The following is a 26,723-nucleotide window of genomic DNA, read 5'->3' as shown; positions in this document are numbered from 1 at the left end:
GAGTGCCTCCGTGGAGTGGCATTCGGATCCTGGTAACTGGGACAGTACATCCTCAGCTGCTTCAAAAATAGATGGTGGAAGTGATTTCTGTTTAGCTGTTTATGAACTGTTTATGAATCAACTTTTCATGCAATCAGCCCGTTGTTCCTATTATTTTATCCATTAATTAAAGCCTGTACGCCATGTTTTACGTGATATGTCAGTTTAAGTTACAATAACCCATAACCCTGCAGTCTTGTCAGCAGCCACATACCCCACATCTGGCTGACATAATTTTTGCATTAGATTATAATCATGCGCCAATGTGATTCAATTTCCATAATGCCAAGAACTGCTGAGATTCCCTGGAAGAGGGAAAGTCTGCATTGCTCAGTGGATCACGAGGCTCATTCCTAAAGGTCAAACAATATACAGACATAAGCATTAGCTCATACATTTGAACGCTCTCTCTCTCTCATACATGACTTTTTTTTCTCTTTCTCGCAAGATGGTGTAAATGCCTGGTTCGCCCTGACTGTGCAGGGAAAGTGTTTGGTGAATCAGTCCTAAATCTGATAGGTGGATGCTTTCGAAACCAAGGCCCAGACAAGTAAATCGAAACTCATTAAAAATGTCTTTCTTTCGCTGCTGGCTTCGCCATGTAAAGCTGGTTAGCAAAATTTATATTTTGTTATCACTATTGTTTATAATCCCGAACGAATCCACGCAGCGAGCGTTAGTGTAACCCGGGATTAATTGACAAAACCGTATAGTTGTCTCCCTGGCTGGCTCTGAGTTCCAAAGTACGGGGAATATATTAAACCAGTTATTCCACCTAAAGAAGAGAAACATATGTGAGAATGAAATGGTCAGAGTTTTCTCGTGTACTTCCCCTGCATCGCAGAGAAACGGGAAGTCCCTGGTTCACTTCTGCCGAACCTGTTGCCCTTTGAACCAATTCCGAGTGGCTTTCAATAAAACATTCAAAAATGAATCATTGCTTCTGTTTCCTGTGCTTCTGAAGGATCAGTAAAGATTGCATCTGTGGGGAGGCTTTTGACGTACAGAATTCCAAAGATTTACCGCCCTCTAAGTGTTCTTTTCCTCCTCACTTCAATTCTAAATGGCCACCGGATGTAGGGAGATTAAAATTAAGCAGGGAGGGGAATCAGCAGAGGGTAGTGAGGCAGGGGTGGCTGTGTAAGTGGGCACAGACAAGATGCCGTGTCCATGTCCCTGTGTGCTTAGGGTATCTGTGTATGTGTGTCCACATATGTGCAAAGTCTGTGCATTGGACCTTGCCATTGGACGCAATCTTCTCTTAAACCCAAGTGATAGTTGTTGTGCAACAGCCATCCCATGTTAAAACAGTTCAGGCAAAGGCAACTTTTGTTCCTCAGAGCTGGAGTAGAAGCAGGAATGTAGAAGTAGAAATAACCCACTGCATTGTCCTTTCTAAAACAAAGCCCTGCCAAGGACATCACCTGTCATGTTGTATGCAAGTACAATTGTGCTGGATGGGATAGACTTAGAACAGATTCAAAACTGGGTATCCATGGGACTCTGTGGATCACCATCAGCAGCAGAAATGTATAACAACAGTCTGTAACCTCATGGCCCGGGTTATCCCTCACTGTACAGCACAGGAACAGGCACTTCGGTCCACTATGTCTGTACTGAACATGATGCCAAATAAACGGTAGAGTGGGGTCCTATGAACCGTTCAGAATCAGAATGAGGTTTATTATCACTGACATATGTCATGAAATTTGTTGTTTTGCGGCATCAGTACATACTATCAAGCGAGGGGATAAACCCTAATTTCATGATGAGGGCAGATTGGCAAACTGTGAGCAGCACCAGGTGTACCTGAAGATGAGATGCCAATTTGGTGAAGCTGCAACACAGGACTATGTGTGTGTGAAACAGCAAAAACAGCAAGCGATAGTCAGAGCTTAGGAATCGCACGACCAGCAGGTCAGATCAAAGCTCTGCACATCTACACATGAATGTGATCGGTGGCGTTTAGGGCTGGCGACCCAGAGTCATATAAGAAGACCAGCTACAACCTCCGGAAGGCCATTGCGAGTGCAAAGAGGCAATTTCGGACTAAACTGGAATCACAGATGGACACTTGACAGCTGTGGCAGGGCTTGAACAACATAACTTCCTACAAGCCGAGATCGGGTAGCATAAGTGGTAGCAACCCATCACTCCTGGATGAGCTCAATGCCTTTTATGCACACTTTGCTAGGGAGAACTATGACACACCCATACGAGTCCCCACATCTCCGGATGATGACCCTGTAGTTTCAGTCTCTGAGGTCGATGTCCGGGCATCCTTCAAGAGGGTGAATCCACAACGTACCTGGCCGAGTTCTAAAGATGTGTGTGGACAACTGGCTGGGGTATTTATAGACATATTCAACTTCTTGCTTCTGCGGTCTGAGGTTCCCACCTGCTTCAAAAAGGCATCTATTGTACCTGTGCCCAAGAAGAGCGTGGTGACCTGCCTCAATGATTACTGTCGGTAGTGCTTACATCAACCGTAATGAAGTGCTTCGACAGGTTGGTTATAGCGCGAATCAATTCCTGCCTCAGAGATGACCTGGATTCACTCCAATTTGCCTACCTCCACAACTGGTCAATAGCAGATGCGATTTCTCTGGCCCTTCACTCTGCTCTGGAGCACCTGGACAACAGGAACTCATATGTCAGGCTGCTGTTCATCGGCTACAGCTTGGCGTTCAACACGATTATCCCATTCAAACATCATCAAGATTCAAGACCTGGGCCTCTGTACCTCCCTCTGCAACTGGATCCTCGACTTCCTCATCAGCAGACCTCAGTCAGTGAGGATTGGTAACAACATCTCCTCCTCGCTGATCATCAACACAGGTGCACCTCAAGGCTGCGTGCTTAGCACCCTGCTCTGCTCTCCATACATATATGATTGTGTGGCCAAGCACAGTTCCAATGCCATCTTCAAGTTCACCGACAACACTGCTGTTGTTGGATGAACCACAGGTGGTGATGAGTCAGCTTACTGGAGTGAAATAGGACACCTGGTTGAGTGGTGCCATAACAACCTCTTGCTCAATGTCAGTAAACAATAAAGAACTGATTGTTGACTTCAGGAAGGGGAAGGAGGGCGAACATGCGCCAGTTTACATTGGGGGATCGGCAGTGGAGAGAATCAGCAGCTTTAAATTCCTGGGCGTTAACATATTGGATGACCTGTCCTGGGCCCAGCACATAGATGCAATCATAAGGAAAGCACATCAGCATCTTTACTTTCTTAGGAGGTTAAGGAGGTTCAGCTTGTCACCAAGCATTCTGACAAACTTCTACAGATGTAATGTTAAAAGTATCCTGATTGGTTGCATCATGGTCTGGCACGGCAATTTGAATGCACAGGAACGTAAGAAGCTGCAGAGATTAGTGGACTCTGCCCAATACATCACGGGCACATCCCTCCTCACCATCAGTAGTATCTCCAGAAGACGCTGCCTCAAAAAGGTAAAATATATCATCAAAGATCCCCACCAACTGGGCTATGTCATCTTTTCACAGCTACCGTCGGGCAGGAGGTACAGAAGCCTGAAGTCCCACACCACCATGTTCAAGAACAGCCACTTCCCTTCAACCATTCGGTTCTACTGGCAAAACCCTAATCACTACAGTTTTGCCACACTTTGATCACTTTGCACTTCTTTTTGTTCCAATTGTGTCCTTTCTTGTAAAAATTGTGTATAATTTATGTTTAATTTATGTTTTTCTTATGAATGCTGCTTATATGATGCTATGTGCCTGTGATACTGCTGCAAGTAAGTTTTTCATTGCACCTGTACATACATTTAAAGCCAGCCTTGGATAACTAATGAAATAAAAGAAGGCATCAAGCTAAAAGCTCATGCATACAAAGTCGCCAAGAGTAGTGGGAAACTGGAGGATTGGGAAAACTTTAACAAGCAACAAAGAACCACTAAGCAAGCAATAAGGAAAGGGAAGATAGATTATGAAAGTAAACTAGCACAAAATATAAAGATAGTAAAAGTTTTTATAATTATATAAAGCAGAAAAGGGTGGCTAAAGTGAATGTAGGACCCTTGGAAGATGAGAAGGGGGAATTAATATTGGGTAATGTAGGCAAAAGGCAGGTAACTATAGGCCAGTTAGCTTAACGTCTGTAGTCGGGAAAATGCTTGAAGAAATAGCGAGACATCTGGATAGAAGTGATTCCATCAGGCAGACAGAGCATGGATTCAGGAAGGGCAGGTCCTGTTTGACAAACTTACTGGAGTTCTTTGAGGATATAATAAGCGCAGAGGATAGAGGGGAACAGGTGGATGTTGTATACTTGGATTTCCAGAAGGCATTCAATAAGGTGCCGCATAAAAGACTTATCCATAAGATATGAATGCATGGAGTTGGGGGTAACGTATTAGCATGGATAGGGGATTGGTTAACCAACAGAAGGCAGAGAGTTGGGATAAATGGGTGTTTCTCTGGTTGGCAATCAGAGAAAGTGGTGAACGGGGTGCTGCAGTGGTTGGTGCTGGGCCCGCAACTGTTCACGATATACATTAACGATTTGGAAGAGGGGACTGAGTGTAGCGTATCTAAGTTTGCTGATGACACTAAATTGAGTGGAAAAGCAAATTGTGCAGAGAGCAAATGCGGAGAGTCTGCAGAGAGATATAGATAGGTAAGTGAGTGGGCAAGGCTCTGGCAGATGGAGTACAATGTCGTCAAATGTGAGGTCATCCACTTTGGAAGGGAAAATAGAAGATCAGATTATTATTTAAATGGTGAAAGATTGCAGCATGCTGTTGCGCACAGGGACTTGGGAGTGTTTGTGCATGAATCGCAGAAGGTTGGTTTGCAGGTGCAACAGGTTATCAAGAAGGCAAAAGGAATGTTGGCCTTCATTGCAAGAGGGATCTAATTTAAAAGCAGGGTTACGCTGCAACTGTGCAGGGTACTGGTGAGGCCGCACCTGGAGTACTGTGTGCAGTTCTGGTCTCCTTACTTGAGGAAAGATATACTGGCTTTGGAAGTGGTGCAGAGGAGGTTCACCAGGTTGATTCTGGAGACGAGGGGGTTAGCCTATGAGGAGAGATTGAGTCTCCTGGGACTATGCTTGCTGGAATTCAGAAGAATGAGAGGGGATCTTATGGAAACATATAAAATTATGAAGGGGATAGATAAGATAGAGGCAGGAAGGTTGTTTCCACTGGTAGGTGAGACTAGAACTCAGGGACATAACCTCAAGATTCAGGGAAATAGATTTAGGATGGAGATAAGGAGAAACTGCTTTTTCCAGAGAGTAGTGAATCTGTGGAATTCTCTGCCCAGGGAAGCAGTAGAGGCTACCTCATTAAATATATTTAAGACACAGTTAGATTTTTGCATATCAGATGAATTAAGGGCTATGGGGAAAAGGCAGGTAGGTGGATCTAAGTCTTCAGCCAATTCTATTCACTCCTAGTGATATCAACGAATAGCTGAGGGCAATGGATACAACAATGGGACAAGACAACATCCCAAATGCAAAACTGTTATCTATGTTGGTTGAGTGTTGGAGAATTATGGCCTTGTGGGGTGGGTTGGCGAGGGGGAAGGTGGGGGGGAGGGGGGACTTGGTGTAGTGGAGGGGATACTGAGTTTCAGTTGAAATGCTAAATCAAAATTCAGTCTGTTCAAATGCACCCATAGCAGTATTTGAAGGAGAGCAGGTTATCTAGCCAGTTATCTTCTTTTTGTTTAAGGGACTTAGCTGTGCAAATTAATTGTCATCTTAACTATAAACTAAATCCAACAGATGCAGGAATTTGAATGTTTAACCAGCACAAAGTTAACTAAGCAATGTTCAGAGTATGGTTAACTCCAGCCAGTTCCCATTCATGAAAGCAGCAAGCTCCCTTGATAACTTAATAGCCAAATATACTATAGTATCGTCCAAATCTGATGAGCTGAATGGCCTCCTACTGTGTCATAACTAATCTACACTACATACTATGAAAGATCATTAAATGATTTCAGCCAAAGATCTTTCCAAGGAAAAAAGAGCTTTTTACATGGATATATTTAGTTAACAAGCTCCTTTACCAAGTAGTTAGAAGTACAGATGGAGTTTAATCCATTTTGGGAGATCAAATGTAAGAGGAAAGTATACAGTAAATACAGGACCCTTAAGAGCAGTGATGTACAGAGGGATCTTGGGGTGCAAGTCCATAGCCTCCTGAAAGTGGTAACACAACTGCAAAGGGTGGTAAAGAAGGTGTATGGCATGCTTGCCTTCTTCAGTCAGGGCATTGAGTATAAAAGTTGCGAAGCCATGTTGCAGCTGTATAAAACTTTGGTTAGGCCACATTTGGAATATTGTGTGCCGTTCTGATCGCCACACTATAGGAATGATGTGGAGGTTTTGGAGAGGTGCAGAAGACGTTTACCTGGATTGGATTCTATTAGCTATATGGAGAGGTTGAATAAACTTGGATTGTTTTCTCTGGAGTGTTGGAGGCTGAGGGGGGACTGAGAGAAAAGAAATTTGGCATGTCCCCTTTGACACTCACCAAATTTTATCAATGTACCATAGAAATCATCCTATCTGGATGCATCACGGTATGGCAACTGCTCTGCCCAGGACCATAGGAAACTGCAGAGAGTTGTGGACACAGCCCAGAGCATCACAAAACCAGCCTCCCCTCCATGGACTTAGTCTATACCTCTCGCTGCCTTGGTGAAGTAGCCAGCATAATCAAAGACCCCACCCACCCGGGTCATTCTCTTCTCTCCTCTCCCATCAGGCAGAAGATACAGGAGCCTGAGGGTACATACCACCAGGCTCAGGGATGGCTTTATATCCCATGGTGATAAGACTATTGAGTGGTTTCATTATACGATGAGATGGACTTGTTTGACCTTGCACCTCATTGTCTACCTGCAATGCACTTCCCTGTAGCTATGGCACTTTACTCTGTATTCTGTTATTGTTTTTGCCCTGTACTACCTCAATGCACTGTGTAATGAATTGATCTTTGCGAACGGTATGCAAGACAAGTTTTTCAATGTACCTCGGTATAAGTGGCAATAATAAACCAAGACCAATACCAATAAATTATGAAAAACATGGATAGGGTCGGTAGCCAGGGACTTTTCCCCAAAATGGAAGTGTCAAATACAAGAGGTATAAGCTAAGAGGGGGAAAAATTAAAGGAGATTTGCAAGGCAAGTATTTTTACTCAGGGAGTGGGAGGTGCCTGGAATGCACTGCCAGGGGAGATGGTAGAAGCAGATATGACAGCAGCATTTAAGAGATATTTAGACAGACACATGAACACACAGAGGATCGAGGGATAGAGACCATGTGCAGGCAGGTGGGATTAGTTTAACTTGGCATCATGGTGGGCCGAATGGCCTCTTCTGTACTCTACTATGTTCTATAACCATAAAAGGATCAGAGAAAACCATGGGTTAGAAATATATTTCTTCAATTCCTGTGCAAGAAAGATTGAAATAAGGACCATTCAAATTGGGGTGAGGTGATGTCACACCTAACATATGGAAAGGCAGGTTGCCCAGATGGTCTGATCTAATGCTAACTGTTCAGATCGATGAAGTCAGAACCTCCATTACAATCACTTCACAATTAGAACCTTCTTTTGGGTTCGATTTTAGGAACGGACTAAACCCAGCTTCAGGGTTTATAATTATTAGATTCAACAGGATGGCTGATGTCAAAAATGTTATTCCTGTGCAGTTGAGGCCACTTATTGGACAAGGGAGAGGATAGTTCAATCCATAGTTAACTAAGAGCTGAAATCCTAGCTAAGATTTTCCACTTCTGAGGTTTCATTTTGACTCTGTGCTCTTGCATATTACAACCAATAGTTAAGCCATGGCCTGTCTTACATCACATCTGTTTTATTTTCCCACTCACCTAAGGTCAGAAACTCTTGCTTGCATATTTATTTTACCACATACTATAGAGCAGGAAGATTCCAGTTTGAATTTCTCATATTTCTCTTATGACATAGAAGACCATTCAATTCATCAAGTTCACTTGAAAAACTTCAGGAAAGCACTGCTTTGCCTCATGTTTTGACAGAAGGAGGATATACTGACAGCAACACAAGAGACTGCAGATGCTGGAATCTGGAGCAAGAGACAATCTGCTGGAGGAACTCAGTGGGTTGAGCAGCATTTGTGGGAGAAAAGGAATTGTCATCTCTTCTGTTTCTCGTACTTCTGCTCTCACCCCACTCCCACCAGATAGAACAGAGATAGAGTTCCCCTCGTCCTCACCTTTCCCCCTACCAGCACATCATAATCAAAGACCCCACCCACCCAGGACATTCTCTCTTCTCTCCTCTTCCATCGGGTAGAAGATACAGGAGCCTGAGGGCACGTATCACCAGACTTAAGGACAGCTTCTACCCCACTCTGATAAGACTATTGAACGGTTCCTTTATACAATGAGATGGACTCGGACCTCACGATCTACCTTGTTGTGACCTTGCACCTTATTGCACTGCACTTTCTCTGTAGCTGTGACACCTTACTCTGTACTGTTATTGTTTTTACGTCAATGCACTCTGTACTAACTCAATGTAACTGCACTGTGTAATGAATTGACCTGTACGATCAGTTTGTAAGACAAGCTTTTCACTGTACCTCGGTACAAGTGACAATAATAAACCAATACCAATACCAATACCAATCATCCTTCGTTATTTCAGTCAGCTGCAACGGGATCCCACCACCAGCCACATCTTCTCCTCCCTTTCCGCCTTCTGCAGGGACCACTCCCTCCGTGCCTCCCTGGTCCACTCATCTCTCCTCACTCCCCTCTCCCAGTCACAGGAGGTGTAATATTTGTACTTACACCTCCTTCCTCACCACGATCCAGGGACCTAAACAGCACCTCCAGGTGAGGCAAAGATTCATGTGCATCTCCCCCAACCTTGTCTGCTGCATTCAGTGCTCCTAATGTGGCCTCCTCCACACACTGGATGACTATTTTGTAGAACACCCACACTTGGTCCATAATGATATGCTCCCAGTTGCATGCCATTTCAATTCCCCTTCCCGTTCCCATACTGACCTGTCCATCCTTGGCCTTCTCCACTGTCAAGGTGAGGCCCAACTCCCCAAAAACACCTCATATTCTGCCTCGGTGGTCTGCAACCCCATGTCATGAACAGTGAGTTTTCCAGTTGTAGGTAACTTCCTCCCCTCTCCTTCTGACCCTCCTCTGCTCCTCCCATTTTTGTACCCTTTCCCTCAAACCACACCCCCTTCCCCTCCTATTTCCATCCACCCACTATGCACAGAGTTCACCCACAAGTTCCCCCACCATCTGGCTCTGGTTCCAACTGCCATTCACCTCTCCCCTAATGGGTCCATTATTGATAGCACTGGTGGCCCTTTGTGTTCCAGCTTATCTCCCTCCAGCAGCTGTCTCCAACCTTCACACTCCTCTCCTCCCACCTTGCTCCATCTGTACTCATTTTTTTTCTCTCTTTGACTGCCTCCATCTATCATTCACCTGCTACTGTCTCCCAATTCCACCCCTCCCCTACCTGGTGCTACTTGTCAGTTATCTTACACCTCTCCTCAGTCCACCAATCACCTCGGGCTCCTGTCTCACCACTTCCCATATCCTCTCTATACTGGCCATCTCACCTCTCCACTCTCAATCCTGATGCAGAGTTTCGACCCAAAACGTCAACAATTCCTTTCCTCCCACAGACGCTGCTTGATATTGAGGTCCTCCAGCTGATTGTTTGTTATACCAATGGCTAAACAGCTTGCCTTTACAATACAGGCTAACACATAAAGAATTCTACTTTGATGAGTAAGTGCTGATAGATTCAATTGAACAATCAGCATAAACCAACTAAACAGATAAAGAAGGAGAGGACAAAAGTGAAGAGTGAACTGATTATGCAAAAAAACTGGCATTCCTTTGGAAAGTGGTTGTATTGTGCTTTCACACATTTAAAATAAATTTACACAGGCACTATTGTGATGTTTATATTTATAGATGAAGCCACAGTACTACAATACTTGTAAATGCTAAATTACTTCTGAAATCATAAATAATGGGCCAGATTTTTGCTGAGATACCAGTAAGTCCAGGACCACAGTGCACTTATCATTAAATGCACATCTTAGATTTACTGACAAGTAGTAGTTGGTGTGTGTTTGAAAATGCCCGGCTGCTGCACCCCCGTGGAATCCAACGGTAGAGGGCCGTCTTGCTGAGAATCCCTAGTGTTCACTCTGGGGAATCGGGTCTTGGATACTGAGCAGTTTAATCTAGCACAGGTTGCTGGAAAACAAGTAGGGGAATGGGAGAGAGCAGAGACTTTATGGAACAAATGGCTCCCTTCTCTATCAGGATAATAATGATTCTAATAATTATAATTAAAATAACAGTAATAATGATCTCTAACTCATGGGGATTTCATGGGGACTTTAGGATTGGGGGGTAGACAAATTCCATTTTAAAGTGTTTTAGCCGATTATTAAAAAATAAATAATTCTTAATTTTTGTAGCATTCTTTAGTTCATTTTTATTAGCACTGCAGTGATTCTGAATGTCCACTGTACAGTATTAAAGTGGATTAAAAAAGCCTTAATATGTCGTGAGATACACTTTGATAAGAGTTTATAGCTGAAATGGGAAAGTGATCCATTTCTCAGTACTTGATATCACTGCCAAAACCACCCATTCCAGCCCCACACATTGACATGAAGAATCTCTGAATTTTTTGATTTTTTTTCAGAAATATAGGGAAGTTACTTCAGTTGTTCCTCATTGATTCGGGCCTGGGTTGATGGTTTTATTTTCTTAAAATTCATGCTCATTCCTAGCAAAGTTGAGGACAGGATTTTGTTAAATGTCAAAGCTGTTGGGGGAGTTTTGGGACTCGACTACCCCACTGCATCATACGAGGCCCTGCTGCCATTGAGGTCCTGTTGCTGGAGTACAGATTGCTTTGGGTCTGGATCAGTTACAATGGCCACCAATTGTAGCCAGCGGGCTTATGGCCTCAAGAATTTCTCCAGTTGGTATTTTTTTTGCCTGTGAATCTGCATCCACTGGCAATTAAATTTAAGACTGCATAAATACTCTTAGAAGTTAATTCTTGGGGAGTGGTCCTTACTGGAGAGGCTAGAATTTGTTGTCCATTCCCAACCGCCTTTGAGAAGGAGTTTACTGCTAGGAGAACAAAGATTCGTAGCCTAAGAGGTGATGGTGTTCCCACACAAATACTCTTCTATTTCTATGTGTGGGGAAAGGTTATGAGTTTGGGAGGTGATACCATGTAAGTTTTGGCAAAAGCACCATTTACACCCATCTCCTCTTCCTGTACATCCTGAATTGTGCCATTTTATTGATATGATCCCACTTTATTCTCTTTGTATCACTTTCACTTCTGTGTATTTTATTTCATATGTCACTGTTTACCAGACTTGCAATTTTTGTCATCTGTAAATTTGAAATTTTTATCCTGCAGGCCCAGGATCAAGCCATTTATGTCAACAAAGCAGAGGTCTCAGCACTCACCCCTGGGGAACACCACTGGCTATCATCTTCCATAGCTGAAAAATAATTGTTTGCCATTGCACTCTGCCTCACGCCTCTAAGCCAACGTCTATTCATCCTTTCTACGAGTCTTAATTTTGCAAACCAATCTTTTACGTGAGACTTCATCAAACTTGTTCTGAAAATCCACACAGACAACATGAACTGCATTCCTTTCATTAACAGCTGGTAACTCTTCATGCTCTTGATTTATGCCTTGTAAATAGTGGAGAGACTTTGAAGAATCAGCAGGTGAGTTACTAAATGTAGAAAGATCAGCTTCTAGCCTACTTTAGTGGCCAGAGCTTTCAGGTGTTTGGTTTCAGTTCAGTTTCTGGCAAATAATGTCTGCCGGGAGTTTGATGGTGAGGTACTTGACATTGAATTTCGAGGTGAAGTCATTTCATTTTTATAATTTACTCACTGCTATACCTGGCATCACTCAGCTTACTATGCTGGCAATCATGATACTTCCATTTATTTCCATGCAATCGGGTTTTATAACACCCTTGTAAATATATAATTATTCTAAGAACAATATAAATAGGGGATTAAAGTTATGTATTTAACTGAAGTTATTAATCAAAACATACACACTGAAAATAAATATGTATACAAAAATTACATTTGATATAGTTCTCTTTAAGTAGGTATGTACCTATGCACAATGTCGAAATTTACCTGATTTCAATGTTGAAGTGCTTCAGAATACACTTTATTTCTTTCTTTTGAATCTGGTATAAAAATGTATACGTTACTTTTATCTCTAGCTCTGGAGCAACCAACATGAGCAAAGCATTGAGTTTTGAGATTAAGGCCAACAGCTTTTCATGAGTAATGCCATGAGTGTCTTGTTAATGCTCATAGCAAAGCTAAACTGAACAGGGAACTGAAGCTGCTTGAATTGAAAGGGTAGATCAGCTGGGATAATTGGTATTAGAGGGATGACATTTTCCACAGCAGAATTACCAAGCATTATTGTAGCCTCAATTAGATGCAGTAGTAATTTTTGAACTGATAATCTTGTGCAGTTGCATAGTATTGGTGGATCCAAATTCCTGAGTAACATAATTGGACCTCCTTATTTTGTTCAAGATTATGTGATGGCACACCAGGTGGTAACAGAGAGTTTAAAAATTCAACAGGAAAATGTCCAGCTTTATCAATATCTGTCACACTGTCTAAAGATTTATATTGTACAGGTTATCCAGAAAGATTCAAAAGAGAGTCTTTATTCATGGCCTGCAATACATCATTTGTTGATATTAAAATTGCTCTTGCATCGGATCATAAGGTGATGTAAAAATTCGACCCAAGTTTTTCATCGAAATCATTCCTGTTGATACCTTGTGTTTAATTTCCCCATTTCCTAATTTGAATAAATTAGAAGCAAACTCTCTCGCAGATGGATCGCCACCTACAGCGGATGCCATCTCCCTGGCCCTACACTCAGCTCTGGAGCATCTGGACAGTAAAGACACATACATTAGACTATTGTTTATTGACTACAGCTCTGCCTTCAATACAATAATCCCAAGTAAGCTTGTCACCAAACTCCGAGACCTAGGACTCAACACCTCCCTCTGTAACTGGATCCTTGACTTTCTAACAAACAGACCGCAATCAGTGAGGATAGCCAGCAATACCTCCAGCATGATTATTCTCAACACTGGTGCCCCACAAGGCTGAATCCTCAGCCCTCTACTCTACTCCCTATACATTCATGACTGTGTGGCCAGATTCTGCTCTAACTCCATCTACAAGTTTGCAGATGATACCACCGTTGTAGGCCGTATCTCAAACAGCAATGAGTCAGAGTACAGGAAGGAGACAGAGAGCTTAGTGGAATGGTGTCATGACAACAACCTTGCCCTCAATGTCAACAAAACAAAAGAGCTGGTCATTGACTTCAGAAAAGGGGGCGGTGTACATGTACCTGTCTACATCAACGGTGCTGAGGTCAAGAGGGTTAACAGGTTCAAGTTCCTGGGAATGAACATCACCAACAGCCTGTCCTGGTCAAATCACATAGAAGTCATGGCCAAGAAAGCTCACCAGCACCTATACTTCCTCAGGAGGCTAAAGAAATTTGGTTTGTCCCCTTTAACTCTCACCAACTTTTACCGATGCACCATAGAAAGCATCCTATCTGGATGTATCACAGCTTGGTACGGCAACTGCTCTGCCCAGGACTGCAAGAAGCTGCAGAGAGTTGTGGGCACAGACCAGTGCATTATGGACACCAGCCTCCCCTCCTTGGACTCTGTCTTTACCTCTCGCTGTCTTGGTGAAGCAGCCAGCATAATCAAAAACCCCATCCACCCAGGACATTCTCTCTTCTCTCCTCTTCCATCAGGTAGAAGATACAGGAGCCTGAAGGCACGTACCACCAGACTTAAGGACAGCTTCTACCCCACTGTGATAAGACTATTGAACAGTTCCCTTATACAATGAAATGGACCTCACGATCTACTTTGTTGTGACCTCACCCCTTATTGCACTGCACTTTCTCTGTAGCTGTGACACTTTACTCTGTACTGTTATTGTTTTTACCTGTACTACATCAATGCACTCGGTACTAACTCAATGTAACTGCACTTTGTAATGAATTGACCTGTACGATCAGTTTGTAAGACAAGCTTTTCACTGTACCTCGGAACAAGTGACAATAATAAACCAATACCAATACCAAATGCATTTGCATTTTGGTTTTCAAGTGTAATCATTTCCCAAATGTATGATGCTTTAATACAGGCTTTTAATTCATCTGCTATAGCACCCTGTGGAATTACTGACAGTGTTTGCTGAAAATCTCCAGCTAACACTGAAGTAACACCTCCCATTAATCTTGCCACGTTTGATCTATTGCTTCAGTGGCTGCTTTGTGAGCCTTAGTACATTCATCCCGGAAGTTTACAATCTTCTGGAATTTTTCCTTTGCAGCTCCCTGACCAATGTTACCACAGTTGTCAAATTTGAAGGGAGTTCAAAATCTGAACGTGCAGTGCTCCTTCCTGAGAAAAGTGTTGAAGCAATGCCTGATATGCCACAACCATATTTTGTCTTTGAACTTTAGCCAAAAGTAGATTACTATGGAAAGTTTTTCCTGATCCATCAGAAGCATCCAATAAAAAGTGCTTGTAAACTTTTGTAATAGTATCTAAGGCATTTCTTTCTCTCGAATATATTTGTCCAACTAGTTTAACTCGTAACTGGTCTCCCACAGAAACTCGGTGCACAAATTCTCAGTTTCTCCTTGTGGTTCAAGTAAACCAAAGGTACTTAGGTCAGGTATACCCAAAATAGATCTGAAAAAAATCTCATAAATTTTCAATGGGGAAAATTAAAATTAGGCCCTCTTTAGGCTATGGAGGGCCTCCTATGGGTTCTTTTGAAAAAAAACAAGAGTTTAGTGCACAGCCTTATGTTAAATCTAACTTACATGCAACATTTCAGATTTCTAGGTTGTTTTTAATTACTGAGCTATGCATGGGACATATACATCGTTCTTATGATGCTCTTCAATATCAAATTCTTTTCTGGCAAGGCAATGATGGATATAATTTTAAATTGAGACAAATAAACTCGATTTTAAAACAACCGATTGAAAAGATCTCAGCAATTTACCTCAAAAAATCTGAAAAAAATTCTCTTTAATTTTCAAAGGGGAAAATTAAATTAAAATAACCCCCCCTTGGGGCTTTGGAGGACTTCCTATGGGGGTTGGAGAAACTAAGAATGTAGTGCATATCCTTGCTAAAACTAACTTGCATGCAAATTTTCAAATTTCCAGGTTGTTTTTTTCACTGAGTTATGTGCAGGACCCATGGACATTCCATTTTATTATATTCCTTTAGATGCCACACATACAGAGCCCAATAAGAGAGAATACTTTTATTTTATCAATTTGATTTGACTCTTGAGAAATTCACTTTCACTTTCTTCTGTCCTCATAAACTGCATACAGTATTTAACAAGATCTTGACTGATCTTCTACTTCTACACAATTTTCTTGCACTATCCCCATATTCCTTAATTCTTCTAACGCCCAAGAATCTGCAGCTGTAAAACAGCAGTAACTCTCCAAGGTAATTTCTCTTCCCTGTGTCCTTTACTACTGAGAAAGGAGAGGGGAACCCCCTATTTTCTTCCTTCCAATCCAAAAAAAATCATTAGTGAATAAATACATTCAAGTAGTTCCTATCACAACATCAACATGAGCCAAAATATTGCCCAGCCAACTGGATCCATGGTTAGTATAAAGTCCCACAATTAACAAAGTGATAAATACTGGATAATCTGTTTCTTTCATGTTGGTTGAAAGGTAAATTGCATGATTTCAGGAGAATGTTGCAGTTCTTCCTCAGAATTTTACATGGGATTTTTTTAAAAACAAAAATCTAAGACATTGGATGAGTCTCAGATGAACAATTCTTATGAGAGGTCCCATTGCTCTCCATGAAAACTTTCACAAGTGCTGTGCTGGAGTGTCACTCTAAACTATTAACCACCATTTTCTGTTTGTTCCCAATTCAACTTTCTATCCATTCTGCCATACTCCTTTAATACCAATGGTAGTACTGATTCCTTTGTGATCTCTTAACTCTATCTTTTGAAAATGCATCCACCAATCTCCTCTATTGGCTTCATTGTAATCCATTATTTCCACACATAACAGTGTTATATTTTACATAAGGTAATTATTTTTATAAACATTGACTTCTTAAGTGAATATTCATTTCATTGGTTATTATGTCTTCTGGAAACTTTTTCACTACTTACACAATTCTACTGTTATATGGTTCATTACTTTTTTAATGAACAGCTATGGTATACTGTCAATTATCCTGTTTTCAGATAAAAGTTTAACAGAAAAGAATTATTGACATATTATGGCTTGAACATCTATTGCTTCTTGGTTAGAAGCTTAGAGAAGAAGGCAATTTGACAAATTGTGACTTTATAAGTATCATAATTACTATAACAATTCAACACCAATCTGCTCAATCTGTAACAATCAATCAAAAAAAAGCAATCCCACCAACCTGCTCAGTTAACTGAGCTTTTGAGGTGAACCATGCCAAAGGGAGGTGGCACTTATCCTATTTTGAATCTCACTAAATGTTTCAGTATTGTTTCCCTATCCTTAACTATTCCATTTAATTGCACCACCCCATATACTTCTACCCCAATGGTCCCATTTTTATGAAATCAAAGCTAGCTTTTAATTTATTAACAATGCTATTCCTTCCTCTTCCAAAAGAAAAATAAATCCTTTACACATCAGAATTGGCTCTCAAGATTCTTTAACATTATCATGTTAACCTTTTTATGTTTCTCCTCCATATTTTGCATGATAGTTGAGGTTGATGGGGATCAATTATCCCACCCTCAGGACATCATTGCAGGAGTCCCTCAAGGCAATATCCTAGACCAAGCCATCTTCAGCTGCTTCATCACTGACCTTTCTTCTATCATAAGGTCAGAAGTGGGGATGTTCATTGGTGATTGCAAAATGTTCAATTCCATTCACAACTCCTCAGCAAATAAAGCAGCGCATGCCTGCATACAGCAAGACCTAGACAACATGCAGGCATGGGCTAAAGACTGTCAATTAATGTTCATGCCATAGAAGTACCAGAAATAACCATCATCAACAAGGGAGAATTTAACCACCTACCCCTGACATTCAATTGCATTACCATTGTCAGGTCCACTGCCATCAAAATCCTGGAGGTCATCATTGACCAGAAACTCAATTAGACCAGTCACATAGATACCTAGATGAGCAGCAAGTGATTCACCTCCTGACACCCTAAAGCCTTTTCACCATCTACAAGTATGATGTAATTTTTTCCATTTGTCTGGACGAGTTCTGCATCAACAGTTCTCAAGCAGCTCATCTCCATCCAGGACTTAGCAGTCCACATGATTGGCACCCATCAATCTCCCTCTAAGCACATCAAACATAGTCATAGGCATACTTGTTATACTTTGAGTATCTGGGGTTTTGTGCTCAGAAACTTTTAGACCATCCATGTGAACTACTTTGTCCCAACAATGGCATCTGAATATTCAGAGCTGGGTCTTGTCAGTTAAGATGTGCTCCTCTTGTAAATATATAATACTCTGGAACCATTTGTCCACACCCAAAATAATGAAGTAAATTATGCAACTGTAACTACTGAAATTGCATTCAATCACCTGCTGTTATTTTTGTATGTAAAGTGTATAAAAACTCAATGTGGTCTGAGTTTAGAGAGTTTCTACCAAGAGGTCTTTTCATCAGTTCTCTCCCTACATTTCTGCTTGTTGTGCAGAGTTGTGCCAATATTGTGCATCAACAACTCCAGTGTCCATGTGGCTCACTGGTCACAGCACTCACCAACAACTTCTCAAGGTCAATCAGGGATAGGTAATGGATGCTAGCCTTGCCAACGATGCCCAGCTCCCAAAAAGAAATGAATCAATATAACAGATTATCTCCATACTGATCACATGGCTTTTCCTAAATTCCATTTTAACTATATTTTCTCTGTTTAGCATAACTCTTTTAATGCAGTTTCTTTACTTTTTACTGATCAGCATACTAGGTTTTTACCCTGATCTGAAAGCTTCCCAGTTTTTTCCGTTATCTTATGTTCACCCTTGCCCACAACAATGTTTTGTGCTAGTTTGAATTTGGCCAGCACTGTGACCTATTTATACCTATCATCTCAACCTCTGAAAAGATTGTCTTTGACCACTTCTTATTTCCCTTACCAAACTTCCTATTTATCTGCAATCCTACAATATTCACTCTTTCCATGAAAACTTGCAGTCTCTGCTGCTGGCAAACTGCATTGTCACATCTGATATCCCCCAAAGGCATAACGTCATTCTTCTTCTCTTCATAAGCAATGACAGGTGTGAACTTGGTTGCCAGTTGTAGATCTGCAGGCTGTGCTTCTGCCCCTACTTTTAGAAAACCAAGTAAGTATCTTTGTCTCCTTTCATAAACTCTACTCCACCAATTCCATCCTGCTCCTTGACCACCTTCTCATGCTGCACTACACTGTTCCCCATTAGGTAGCACATATTCCTCTGATTTTGAAGGTCTTATGTCCATTCTGGAGACTTAAGCACAAGAATCTAGCTGATACACACTATACAAGGTGCTGATTTTTGGAATGATGATAGCATTTAAGTTTATGCTTGGGCATAGAAGGCTAGGGGCCAAGTGCTGGAAGATGGAATTAAAACAAATGGGTGCCCAGATTGGCACGGATGTGATGGGCGGAATGGCCTGTTTTCCTGCTGTATGACTCTTTGATTTTGTCAAAACAAAGCCTGTCTGTCCTCTCAGTTGGACATAAAAAGATCCCATGGTGCTATTCTAAACAAGGCTAGGAGATTTATCCCTGGCTTTCTGGCCAATGTTTATCCATCAATCACTGAATCTGAAACAGATTATCTGCTCACCATTACTGCTGGTCTTTGTTATGTGCTAACTGACTACTATTTCCCACATTACAATAGTGACTAGATTGTTTGCTCAGCTCCTTAGAATGTTCTGAAATCGTGAAGGGACTAAATAAATGTGTATCCTGTCTTTCACATTGTTATGTAATGAATTTAATAGGGCCTCTTTCATTTCCAATTCATAACCTTAGCCAGCCCTCTCTCTTGTTCAACCAATAACACAGCGTCAATCCTTCATTCAAGCTCTTTCCTCTACAATGGAGCCTTTAACTGTCTGAGTCCCACTTCATCTCTCCCTCATTCCTTTGAAAATCCTCATAAATACTTGGGCTACCCTTCATAATTTCATTGTTCTACATTTACTTATCATATGACTATCCCTGAAGCACTTTGATTTTTTTTGCATTGTAGAATCATAAAAAATTTATGATAGAGTACTTTGGCCAAACACGTCTATCCTGGCTGAAAGAGAGCTAACTCCATCTAACTGCACCTTCCAATGGTAGATATGTAGCCCAACAGGTCACAGTTCATCAAGTACTTATCCAGACACTTTTTAAACATGATGAAGATTTTTGCTTCTACTACTGTTTAAGACTTTCATCTCGAGGTCCCTCTAATCTACTGGGTGATTTTCTTCCTCTCATATCACCCAATCCTTCCACTAACTACCTCAAATCCATGGCCCATCATTCTTGATCCTTCTGATAATTCCATGCAATCACACATTTCCTGTATTGTGATGACTAGAAATATATGCAGTATTCAATCTGTAGTGTAACATGCACTATAGACAGTTCTGGCATAATCATCCTGGTCCTTTATGTTATGCCTTAGCTTATTGGTGATAGGACTCCATACTGGCTTCTTTAAGGATCTGTGAATATAACACTCAAAGGTCTCTTTGTTCCTCCACACCACATCATGACCTGCCTGTTTAAAGGTCATCAACCTTAAATGTTAACTGTTTCTCTCTAACAGGTGCTGCTTGACCTAGTGAGTAGTTCCAGCATCTGTGGGGATTTTTTTTTACATTTTCATGACTAAAAAATTCTTTGCCACTTTTCTTGAAGGAATGCCTACCTTGAAGAAGTTCTGTTCTTTGATGAGATTTCCATTTATCTGTGTTACCTTGTTCAGCCTCATTTGTTTTCTGTTTCCTTCTTGTTTTTGCTAAACTCATTTCCACAGCCACATCTCTTTCCTTAGTTGATGTCTCTGGCTTAGATTTACACCACATGGATTCAGTTGAAATTCCACTCTTCACGATTACAGGTAATATTCAACGTATTCAGCATTTCTCAAAGCGGTCTTATTGCATTCTAACATCCACCTCAATGCCATGTGTCAGCACGTATAGGCCCTTGATCGTTCTCTCCAACAGTGTTTTACTCTTTCCTGGCTCACTCACACTCACTCTTTTATTAAGCTGTCCTGGCGCACATTTCCATTTCATCCTTCACCGTATTTCTTAATAAGTTAAAAGATTAAAATGTTACCAGGGTAAAGGGGTGGGGTAAGAGGAAGATGAAGATGCAGTTACAATCAGATCAGGTAAAGGAGGCTCAAGTGGCTCAGGGGCCCGCTCCTAATACATATGTTTGTACTGGGTGCTTCAATAAAATAATTTTTCCACCCTTTTAGATGTTAATCGTCGTTTCTGCTGAACGACCATCAACGTGAAACGTTAACCGTTTCTCTTTCCGTGGACGCTGCCTGATCTGCTGAGCACTTGCAGGATTCTCTGGAGTTACTGCAGACGCGCTCTGTATTTCGGATCCTGCAGCGGTCCGTACCGGATGTGCGCAGGCGCAGTGGGCCTGGCGAAGATGGCGACCTCCGTGTGGCTGCGCAGGCTGAAGGTGGCGGAGCGGCTGCTGCGGCCCGGCGGCTCCTACCGGAGGAGGAGCGGCGGCGGCGGCTCGGTCGAGGCAGCGTCCGTCGTGGATGGCAGCGAGGAGCCAGGTGACCGTTAAATCCGGGGCAGGACGTACACGGGCAGCGGTTCGCTTGGGGCCTGGATCGACCAGGAGCCGGTTTTTAGGGACCGGTCGGGGGTGGTGTCAGCGGGTCCGGGGGGGGGCGGGGGAGAGAGGTCGGGGGTGGGGTCAGCAGGTCTGGGGGGGGGTCTGGGGGTGGAGGGGTCAGTGGGTCGGGGGGAGGGGGACGTTGAGCGATCAGCAGGTCCGGGTAGGGGGTGGAGGAGTCAGCGGGTCTATGGGGGGAGAGAGGTGGGGGGATGTGGAGCCACCAGCAGGTCGGGGGGGGGGGTGTGTGGAGGGGTCTGGGGGGGAAGAGGTGGGGGGGTTGGAGGGGGGAAGGAGGGAGTGCGGGTCTGGGGGTGGCCTCGATGGTGGGGAGGGTTGTGCCCGTGATGGAGCCGGCTGAGTCTACAACCCTCGGCAATCTCTTGCGATCTTTATTTACACAGCACGGTAATAGGCCCTTCCAGCCCAACAAGCCCGCGCCGCCCAATTACACCCATGTTAACCTCCTAACCTGTATGTCTTTTGGAATGTGGGAGGAAACCGGAGCACCCGGAGGAAACCCACGCAGTCACGGGGAGAATGTACAAACTCCTTACAGACAGTGGCGGGAATTGAACCGTGTTTGCTGGCGCTGTAGTGATCCTGTGCATTGGAGCCACCATACCAGCTTGTGATGCAACCAGTCAAAATGTTGTCCACCATACATCTTTAGAAATTTGCAAGAGTCTTTGGTGACATACCAAATCTCTTCAAACTCCTTACAAAGTAGAGCTGCTGACATACCTTCTTTGTGATTGCATAAATGTGTTGGGCCCAGGATAAATCCAGGATCCTCTGGGATGTTTTCACTCAGGAACTTGAAACTGCTTACACTTTCCACCCCTCAGTGCGGACTGGTGTGTGTTCTCCCGACTTTCCCTTCCTGAAGTCCACGATCAATTCCTTAGTCTTGCTGATGTTGAGTACGAGGTTGTTGTTGTGACACCACTCAAACAGCTGGAGAGGGTACTGAAGAGGTTTATCAGGAAGCTGCCTAGATTAGAGGGTATATCCTATAAGGAGAGGTTGGACAAACTAGGGTGTCTCTGGAGCGTCAGAGGCTGAGGGGAGACCTGACAGAAGTTTATAAGATTATGAGAGGCATAGAGTAGACAGTGGGTATCTTTTCCCAGGGTTGAATAATACTAGAGGGCATGCATTTAAGGTGAGAGGGGGAAAGTTCAAAGGAAACGTGTGGCCATGAGAGACTGCAGATGCTGGAAATCAGGAGCAACAAACACAAAATGCTGGAGGAACTCAGCAGGTCAGGCAGCATCTATGGAGGGAATTGATGGTTCATTTCCCTCCATAGATGCTGCCTGATCTTCTGAGTTTCTCCAGCATTTTGTTTGTTGAAGGAGATGTGCGGGGCAAGTTTTATTTTACACTAAGTGGTGCTTGCCTGGAATGACCTGCCAGGGGTGGTGGTGGAGGCAGATAAGATAGAGGTATTTAAGAGGCTCTTAGGCTCATGAATATGCAAAGAATGGAGGGATATGGACCATGGGTAGACAAAAGGGATTAGGTGTCATTAGCTTAATTAGTTCAGCACAACATTGTGGGCCAGGAGGACTGTTCCTGTGATGTACTGTTCTATGTTCTGAGGAGTAGGCCACATGGTATCTTGAGCCCAGCTCAAGCTTGGTTATTTGGGCTGATGTTCTACCTCCTTTTTGCCCAAACACCAAATCTGTTGATTCCCTTAATGCCTCTAGAATCTATCGATGTCGGCCTTGACAGCTAACCACCACAGCGCACTGGGGTAGGGAATTCCTGTGAGTGAAGAAATTAATACTTGCAGTGTACATTTACAGTCCATCCATCTCGACTCACTTAACTGGTCTCTGTCCTTTCGTCAGCTCATTGTATCTTCATTATTTTCCCGACTAGCTTTGTATCAGTCTTAGGATCTTATGCATGAGCAATATATTGCAGGAAACCATCTGCTGGATGAACTCAGCAGGTCAAGCAGCATTTGTTGGGGGAAAGAAATTGTCAACGTTTCTAATCAAAACCCTGCATCAGTACTGAGCATGGAGAGGGGGAGTGGTGGAGCAGGAGCCAGAAGTGATTGGTGGACTTAAGAGGGGTGAAGGATGACTGGCAGATCGAGCCAGGTAGGGCAGGAGTGGAGTTGGGAGACAGGCAGGTGGCTGATAGATGGAGGCGGACAGTAAGTCTATTGTGGATGTCAGAATAATGCTCAGCAGGCTAGCTATCGGTAGCAGGAGAAACAAATTGCATATCAGGTTGATAACATTTGTCAGACTGAGTAAAGCTGGAGAAAAACAACTTTTTTAAGATGGAGAGAATAGGAAGGGAAAAAGAGAAATAAGGGGAAGTCTGTGATAGGGTGGTAGGCAGGAGAGATTGAATGGCATTACATCATTTTTATTAAATCACGTTTTACCAGCTCTAATATAGATATAGAATGCAATGGAGCTGATGATCTGGCAGAGATCCTTACTGTATCTGCTCTGTATTTCATAACTCCTACATTCTTTTGTCTATGCTCTCACTCTAACTGCTCCCATTCACTCATTGACCAGGGTTACCCAGGCTTTATCCTATCAGAGACATCTCCCCTCCTCCCTGTTGCCTTCCCAGTTCTGATGAGGGATCTCTGATCTGAAACGCTAACTCCTTCTCTTCCTGTAGAGATGGAAGGCTGTTATTCTGGTGGAGAGCTGTGACCAGTGGTGTTCTGCAAGGAACATCAGTGCTGGGACCTCTGTGATATGTATCAATGATTTGGATGAAAATGTAGATTGGTGGATTAGCAAATTTGCAGATGACACCAAGATTGGAGTTATGGACAGTGTAATGGGCTACAAAGAATACACTGGGATATAGATCAGTTACAGATATGGGCAGAGAAGTGGCAGATGGAGTTTAATCCAGGCAAGTGTGAGGTATTGCACTTTGGGAGGTCAAATGAAAGGAGAAAGTATACAGTTAATGATAGACTTAATAGCACTGAAGTACAGAGGGATCTTGTGGTCCAGGTCCATAATTCACTGAAAGTGGCTACACAAGTGGATAAGGTGGTAAGGAAGCTGTATGGCATGCTTGCCTTCATTGGCAGGGGTGTTGAGTCTAAGAGTAAGGAAGTCATGCTGCAGCTATGTAAAACTTTAGTCAGACTGCACTTGGAGTATTGTGTGCAGTTCTGGTTGCCCCTTATGGGAAGGATGTGGAAAGGGTGCAGAAGAGGTTTACCAGGATGCTACCTGGATTAGAGGATATGAGTTTATATGGAAAGGTTGGCCAAACTTGGGTTGTTCTCCCTAGAGCATTGGAGACTGAGGGGAGACCTGGTAGAGGTTTTTTAAATTATGAGAAGCATAGATAAGGTAGTCAGTCAGAATCTTTTCTCTAGGGTAGAAATATCAAACGCCAGAGGATGTGCTTTTAAGATTTTTGGGGGGGGGCAGGGTGGAGTTTAAAGGTGACAAAAGGCAAGTTTTTTGTGCAGAGAGTGGTAGGTGCCTGGAATGGGTTACCAGGGTAGTGGTGGAAGCAGGCAGTTTGCTGGAGTTTAAGAGGCTTTTAGATAGACACATGAATATGAAGGGAATGGAGGGATATGGATGATATACTTGAAGAGGACACTTAGTACAAATTGCCATCAAGATTGGCACAACATCGTGGGCCAAACGCCCTATCCAGTGCTGTACTATTCTATGTAGATGCAGCCTGACCCGTTGAGTGTTTCCAGCATTTTCTTGCTCTATTTAACCAGTTACAGCCTATCATTCTGTAAATGATACATGTACTGGTTTTGGTTAACCAAACCTCAATCCAGAAAGAGGCAGTATACTTTCACTCCCTACCACCTTTAGCATTTATTCCCTCTCCTGCTGGTGCACCACGGTTGCAGTGATTGTCGTCCTACAAGGTGCTCCGCAGCAATTCGCCAGAAATTTGACAACAACTTCCAAATCAATCTCCAGCCAGAGAACAAGGGTAGCGATCATATGCGCATGTCAACTGCAAGTTCCCTGCCAAGTCATGCAACTTCCTTGGAAATATATTTGCAATTATTCATTGAAGTTGTGAAAATATTGGAATTCCCTATGTAACACTACTGACAATATCTTCTAAAGCAGTCCCGCAGCATTATGGATGACTTGTTTCCACTTTTTTGTGGGTTCTGAATAGGACTACTTGACTGTAAAATTAAAAAAAACAACCTGAATATGAGAAGATCCAACCTGATCGGAACTCGCATGTATGTGATTTTGTTTCTATACTCAGCTTGATCCAATTCAACTGCTGAAGTTATTATAATAATCTCAAACATACTTTTAAATCACAATACTAAGCAAATTAGCTCAACCTGGATAAAGTACTGAGCCAACGTAGTTCAGAATTAAGCAGTGCAAACACAACTGCCCACCAGCTTAAGCAATCATTCCTTCTGCCACTGTTGTGCCACGGCTGCATTGTGTGTCATCCCACAAAATGCACTACAGTACAGAACAGGCCCTTTGGCCCACAATGTTATGCCGACATAGCTAATCCCTCCATTTTCCTCTCATTCATGTGCCCATCCAAGCTCCTGTCACGAACCAGCAACAAAAGAACCACACTGAGCATGATTCAGTGTTAAAAACTATTTTATTAATCACTACTTATGATAATACGTAAAATAAGAGTAAAAATGTTAGTATGTTAGAATTCAAAAATGTTAAACCTTGAACGTTAACCCCAAAAACTAAACTCTTCGTGTGTGTGTGTGTGTGTGTGTGTGTGTGTGTCAAAGTCCCAAACTCCAAGTTCCGGAATGGTTCTTAAAGTTCAGTTCCGCAAGCCATAAGGTGAAACATGAGCAAGGGCTTCTTCAACAACCACCGTTGTCTGAAGATAAGACATAGATGTAGAAAAACAGAGAGAGAGTACATACAAAATCCAAATGTTCCACGATGGAACCCAAATGACACTTCAGTGTTTACTCAGTAGTGACTTCCTCACCCCGAAAAGCATCCGAATCGTGGTCGTCCACACACAAATACCTGTTTCCTTCTACAGGTCAGCAACAAAGTGAACTCCACCGGATTACTTCCAGCTTCCATACATGGATTTCAGTGGCAGACACAGTTATAGTTTCTCATCCATCGATAGAGAAAACTAGCAGGCTGGTGTCTCTCTCCCTTCTCTCTCTCTCTCTCTCTCTCTCTTCTTCTGACTTCAGCAACGTCATTACGTCCTTTATCTTCTATTGACGTAAGCACGCCCCACACACACATACACACACACTCTCTATCTTAAAGGGACTTTCACTGAGTCCGTAACACCTCCCACCTAAAAAAAATTTTCCCCAAGAAAAATTTAACCGCGCATACTTCTTCGCATACACGAAGAGTAATGTTAATAATTATCATTCTACACAACTACAGACTATCAGATTAGTACAGATACATGTTTCCCATTTAACATCGGGAAAGACAATCAGCAATCACATTATCTTTGCCTTTAATGTGAGTTATCATGAGATCAAACTCTTGCAAAATTAAACTCCAGTTTAACAGCCTTCTGTTCTTGTTTTTGACTCGGCTCAGAAACATCAATGGTTTCTGAGCGGTGCAAACATATACACTGAAATGTTGTAAGGCTAAAACAAGTGACAGTAATTCTTTCTCTATGGTGGAATCATT

At 42.6% G+C, this 26,723-nt stretch overlaps 1 protein-coding gene across 1 annotated transcript in view; it reads left to right on the top strand.

Moving 5' to 3' along the window:
• The first annotated feature begins 20,839 nt into the window (after window positions 1–20,839).
• The window catches only part of mtpap (mitochondrial poly(A) polymerase), a 46,610-nt gene continuing 40,726 nt past the window's right edge, over window positions 20,840–26,723 (top strand). Inside the window, exon 1 of the mRNA XM_052015585.1 lies at window positions 20,840–21,004. Within this exon, the coding sequence (XP_051871545.1) occupies window positions 20,869–21,004 (136 nt within the window). The 5' untranslated portion in view covers window positions 20,840–20,868. The remainder of the gene's footprint in view (window positions 21,005–26,723) is intronic.

Source organism: Pristis pectinata, chromosome 5 (assembly GCF_009764475.1).
Source record: "Pristis pectinata isolate sPriPec2 chromosome 5, sPriPec2.1.pri, whole genome shotgun sequence".
In the NCBI taxonomy this organism is placed as follows: domain Eukaryota; kingdom Metazoa; phylum Chordata; class Chondrichthyes; order Rhinopristiformes; family Pristidae; genus Pristis; species Pristis pectinata.
This window is presented reverse-complemented; position numbering and strand designations above follow the sequence as displayed.